The 6,055-nt window shown below is 38.9% G+C and overlaps 1 protein-coding gene across 1 annotated transcript; it reads right to left on the minus strand.

Annotated features, from left to right (window-relative positions):
- Positions 1-1,386: 1,386 nt before the first annotated feature.
- Positions 1,387-2,353, minus strand: LOC122659067. The gene is made up of 2 exons (XM_043854222.1): positions 2,101-2,353; positions 1,387-2,000 (listed from the first exon to the last, which is right to left on the minus strand). The coding sequence occupies exons 1-2, from the start codon at positions 2,351-2,353 to the stop codon at positions 1,387-1,389; spliced, it is 867 nt and encodes a 288-aa protein (XP_043710157.1).
- Positions 2,354-6,055: the final 3,702 nt, after the last annotated feature.

Raw genomic sequence — 6,055 nt, forward strand, 5'->3', positions numbered from 1 at the left:
CATTGAGTATGCCATAATATATGTCCTATAACATCAAAAATCAACATGAAAGTGTACTACACTACTACTAATATACCATGCCACTATGGTTTAATTCATGAAAGTGTAACTAATATCCATTAGTGTATATGAAAGTATGAAAAATTGAAAATATAGATAACCTATCAAATAATTGAAAGCAATAGTAAAAATTAAATGATAGGCTAACCTGTTTACTGAAGCTTGATAGCAATAGTCTTTCTTCAGTGTGTGTGATTTGGAGCAAAGCAACCTGAACAAAGTAATAGGTATATAGTAATATATATGAATTTGATGAAAGAGGAGAGGAAATTATGTATTTAAAAGCCAAAAAATAATTTAAGATAGATAACTGAATATAGTAATCAAAGATCAAATTATTAAAGTCAAGTAATCAACCAAATATAGATAACTTTAAGTCCTTAACTAATCTTCAAAGATCAAAGTTTAAAGTTCAAACTTCAAAGTTTAAACAATCCATAATCATAATATCCAAAAGGACCAAAACTAATTAATTATCATATTCATCTAAAAGATCTGCATTTGGCAGATTTTCTTGTCGTGGCTCTTCGACACCAACATAGTCATCTACGACATTCTCGTCGTCATTCACATCATCTTCCTCTTCTTCCTCATCTTCATCTAGCTCAGAGTCATCCTAAACATCAGCCATCCTTGAACTACCTCTCCCTCTAGCATGTCCACGGCGTGAATATGTCACATCGGCTCTAGAGGTTGATGCTTGAGTTCTCCTTGGTCGGATGGGGGCTTCAATCGATGCCCCCATTGCTCTACCAACATCATCTCACGTGAGATCATCATTGGGATGGACTAAATCTTCCTCTGACTGGGTAACCATCCACTCACTAGACCAATCCAGCTCATCAAGAATTAGTGGATCATATGTTTTGTTTTTGCCTTCCGGCTCACGTCTCTGTTGAAACCTTTCATGGAGGCGGCTATTGTATTGAACATAGACTAGATCATTCAAACGAGAATGTTCCAGTCTATTCCTCTTTTTGGTATGAATCTGAATTCATAAACAAGAGAGAACAAAAAAGTCATTTTTCAATAAAAAGACATAACAAAAGTGGAAAAAAAAAATCTAAAAAATAAATTAAAAGTAAATGTAATCATGTAAGTTAATACTTAATACTTACAAACTCAAATGTGCTCTAGTTGCGCTCGCAACTAGAAGAAGAGCAACAAAGGCCTAGTATGCGTCGTGCAAGCTTTGAAAGCTCAAAAGCACGACCTCCATTTGTACTCCACCAAGTAACTATAAAAATATAATAAAAAAACTGAATTAATAGTAATACATCATAGACATAGTAGCATACAACGTAGGTACAAACTAAAAATACTAAGTTACTTACTAGGATTTATGGTTGTCCGTTGTCTAATCGCCATATCCCTCCCGAAACAACCCTTTGAATATCTATAATCATCAATTTGCAAAGTTATCTTGTCTTGTATAGCAGGGTCAACTACCAATCTGGTCATGACATCAACCAATGAGATGTGTAGATTGGCAATCAGTTCGCCATTTTCATTTTCCTTGAACATGAAAAATTTTCCGGGATTAAGAAATAGTGCGGCTCCATACAATGGACGCTCCATCTGACACTCCCAACGCCTGTCAATGATACTTATAATTTTCTTCCACAACCGTTCTTTATGTGCTAAATGTTCACGTATTTTCTTTTTTGCCTCTTCCATAGCAACATAAACTTCAGGCATTGCAGGCCTCTCATCACCATCAACAATCCTCAAAACAACAATAAGTGGCTTCGATGCTCTAATAAAATCCTCCACAGTGTTCCAAAATGGTACAGCAAACACCGTTTCTTCCACTTTCTTTCCAGCCTCTGTCTTTGACAAATTAGAACCCTTCCACTCATCAGAAATAAACAAATGCTTCAATGCATCCTTATGCCTAACTAAGCTCGACATGTCAAACAAGCGAGTTGCAAATCTAGTAGCTGCAGCTCTCACAAGATCTTTTTGTCCAGCTTCTTTTCCTCATTGCATCAAGAAGACGTGTGTGCCTGTAGATGAAGGTGGTTATTTTTTTTGCCTTACCTATCACATTCTTAAAGTCTTTCAGACCACCTATATCCTCCAACATCAGGTCTAAACAATGAGCTGTACAAGAAGTCCAGTATAGCTTTCTTCTCTTTTCCATAAGCATTTTACCAGCCAACTTATAGTTTGCAACATTGTCAGTCACAACTTGAATGACATAATCCTCACCAATCTCATCAATTTTGTTATCAAGCAATTCAAATAGCATTTGTGCACTTTGAACCATACCAGATGCATCAACAGATCCCATGAAATAAGTCCCTCTCGGACGAGTTAACGAGAAAATGAATTAAGTGCCTTCCCCGTTTATCCGTCCATCCATCGGACATAAGAGTGCACCCATACGCTTCCAATACTCTTCATATTTTTCTTCATCTCTGCAGTTTCATTCACAGCATTTCTTAACAATGGCACTCTCACTTGATGATATGAAGGTGGAATATATCCAGAACCATATTGTGCAATAGACTCGCACATCACCTCAAAGGTCCTTGCCTTAATAGCATTGAATGGGATACCTTGCTGATACAACCACTTAGCAATGTGATAATCAACTCTAGCTTTTTGTTCTGGTGTCCTAAAACGGTTCTCTATAGTAGTCTGAGTAGAACTACTATTATGCCTCTCATTGACTACTTGCTCAGAGTCCATCTAACATGAGCATCCATGGGACCCCTTACTTGAGGTGAGTAACCTTTCTTTTCTTAGCAATTGTCCCGAGCTAGGAGCCACCCTAGCAACGTAGGAGTCCGGGATTGTCCTTCTAGTGTATCTTCCGATTGTATTTGCCCTCCAACTTCTACAGCATTATCATCACCATCATCATCATCCAATACTTCTGTAATTTGTTTCTTCTTTTTTTTATTTAGAGCTTCCCTCATCACTTGAGAAATAGAATCATTCGTCTTGGTACACTTAATAACGTCTCCATATCCACCCACCAAATGTTGCTTCAATCTTTTAATTCCACAACTCATTTCTTTGCCACAAAGGGTGCATTTAACAACATTCTTGTTTGTTAGATCTGGCCAATACCCATACTTCCACCCAGGGTCATTTGATTTGGCCTTTCTTCGGGTCTTTGCTTGGATCATATCCTGGAGTAGCTCCAGATTCTTACAATATTTTCACCCCACTACTAATTGGTGTAAAACCATCCATTAGTTGAGTGAAAGACACTAGTAGACTACAAAGGTAACAAAACAAAAAAAAAAAAACAATTAAACTGATTTTTAGCATATTAACATTAAGCTGAACTAGGATGGAATACAGTCAAAACACAAAATCCAAGTACTGGTTTTTAGCAGATTAACATTAATGGATGGAGGGGAAAAAAAACTGAAATTATGGAGTTGAATATATGCTTGCTTGCTGTTGTGTGTGTGACATCGTGAGTCTGTGATCGAGACTCGTGAGTGAAATCGGTGAATAGTGATGGACTACCGGCTGTAATAACTATTAAATCCCTCCCCCTTGTCTCTCGACTCTCTCTTGTCTCTGTGTGTGTAAGTGTAATCGTGTATGTGTGGGCCTGTAGTCGTGGGCTCGTGTGCAAGGTAAGAAGAAGAAAAATCAAAAACAAACACCTTCTCTGTGATTGTGCAACCCCAGCAATCGCAAGGCAAGAAAAAGGAAAAAAAAAAAAAACAGAGATAGTTCGGCTGTAATAAATCCCTCCCCCTTCGTCTCTCAACTCTCTCCCTGTCTCTGTGTGTGACACTTGTGTGTATGTGTGCACTGTGCGAGGCAAGAAGAAGAAGAAAAAATGCAAGGCAAGAAGTCCCAAGGTCTCATGATCGTAAGCAAGCTAGTTGCAAGGCAAGAAGAAGAAAAAAGAAAGAAAAAAAAAACCGAGAGGACTATGGTTACAACACACGATCGGAATAAATCCCTCCCCTCTCTCTCGACTATGTCCCTGTCTCTCGTGAATCTCTCGTGTGATCGTACAAGCAAAGAAGAAAAAAAAAAAAAAAAAAAAACCGAGAAGGCTATGGTTACAAGACGATGGAATGAATCCCTCCCCTCTCGCTCTCGACTATGTCCCCTGTCTCGTGATGTACAAGCAAAGAAGAAAAAAGAAAAAGAAAATAAAAACCGAGAGGAGTCGAGGACTACTAATCGAAATAAATCCCCGTGTCTCTCGACTCTCTCCCTATCACCTGTGTGTAAATGTGGCGTGCAAGGCAAGAGAAAAATAAAAATAAAAACGATACTACTAGTCGTAGTAGTGATCGGAGGTGGGAGGAGATGAATCAAGAAGAAGAAGTTAAGAAGAAGAAGAAGAGGTCTACCTCGGGAGGAGGAAGCAAGGCAAGAGAAAAATTACAAAAAAAACGATACTCATGGCCGTAATCACTACCTGGAGGTCGGGAGGAGAAGAATCAAGAAGAAGAAGTTAAGAAGAAGAAGACGAGGTCTCATGGCGCGCCTGGGAGGAGGAAGAAGATCCAAATTAAAAATTTACTTACTTGGAGAGTTGGAGTCCTGGAGATTGCCGGAGAATCGGAGAAGTTCGAACTTCGAAATTGTTCAAGGTCGCGAGACTCGAGAGTTGCAGAAGCGAGGAAGTTACCGTTGCCGCTTGAGTCACGATCCCTCTCCTCTCGATTTTCCTTTTGCGATTTCTAATTTTCTATTTCCCCCATTAGGGTATAACCGTATAAGACTATAAGAGTATAAGTTATTATGTTTATTTAAGTTTTATGATAATGTGTATTGTAGGTGTAACTTGAAAAAGTTACACCTCCAATACACATTAACGAAAAAGCATCTAAGTTATTAAATCGTTTTTAAAAATACATATATATATAAACCTGACTTTTATACATTAAATGTTCAAATATCGGTCGACATACCCATATATCGTGGTATGGCGTCCATGGCGACGCCATATCGCTCGATATTTATACATATACCATGGCGGATCTCGATATGCCCTTTCCCCCAGCGCCAGGACGCCATGGCGACGCCATGACAACTATGACCACAGGTGCTCCAAAACAGACGTTTGGGGTGAAATCTACATCTTCTGAACAGAATGGAGTGAAGAGGCCCTATGGGAAGGAGCAGATGTCACCTGGTGGCAAAAAGAAATCAAAGGGAAGCCGAAGTAAAGGAACCCCTGCCGCAGAGTTCCCAAAGGAAAGCTTGAAGGTTGTTTCGTCTTCAGCATCAAAAGATAAGAAGAAAAACAGTCAACCTGATGATTACCCTTCTAAAAGAAAATTAGATGATGTAAAATCACACAAAGACTTGGCGAAGACCATGGACAACCATAGGGATTTAACTGGTGATTCAATAGTGGTGCAAGCTGAGGATAGAGTAGACTCACTGGAAATGCCTTTTAAAGACCGGTGGAATGACTCAAAGTCTGAGTTTTTTGATAAAGAAATCCACACATTGGCAGACAATCCAAAAACAGATTAAGTGGTAAAAAGATTGATAATCAATTGAGATCAGAGGCATCAAGGGCAACCCTGCCAACTGCTTCTTTAATGCAAAATGGGTCTGTTCCTGATGCAGTTCATCCCCCTTCTGTTGTTATAAAGAAAATTGGGTTGCCTGTGATAAGTGTCAAAAATGGAGGCTTCTACCTTTTGGCATAGAGCCCACGGTCCTTCCAGAGAAGTGGTGGTGCAGCATGCTTAAAAAACAGAGTATCCACAGGATTAAAAAAAGAGTAAACATCGCCGGAGTTGGTTGTCGACAGCTTGAGCTGTAGCTTGGAAGATGATAGATTTTTGAGTAATTTTTAAGAAAATTTACTCAAAGGGTAAATTCGACATTGTCACTTTGGATGGTAACTCTTACTAAGAGGGTAAAATTGTCATTTTATCTTTTGGGGCTAACCTTGCTTAACGTCAGGGGGAAGGTTGACAGTTTTGCAAAATTTAGGGTGTACTTGCCATTTCGAATAGTTATAGGGGGTGTCCGTGAAATTTGCCCTAAATTA

Source organism: Telopea speciosissima, chromosome 4 (assembly GCF_018873765.1).
Source record: "Telopea speciosissima isolate NSW1024214 ecotype Mountain lineage chromosome 4, Tspe_v1, whole genome shotgun sequence".
NCBI classification, from domain to species: Eukaryota; Viridiplantae; Streptophyta; class Magnoliopsida; order Proteales; family Proteaceae; genus Telopea; species Telopea speciosissima.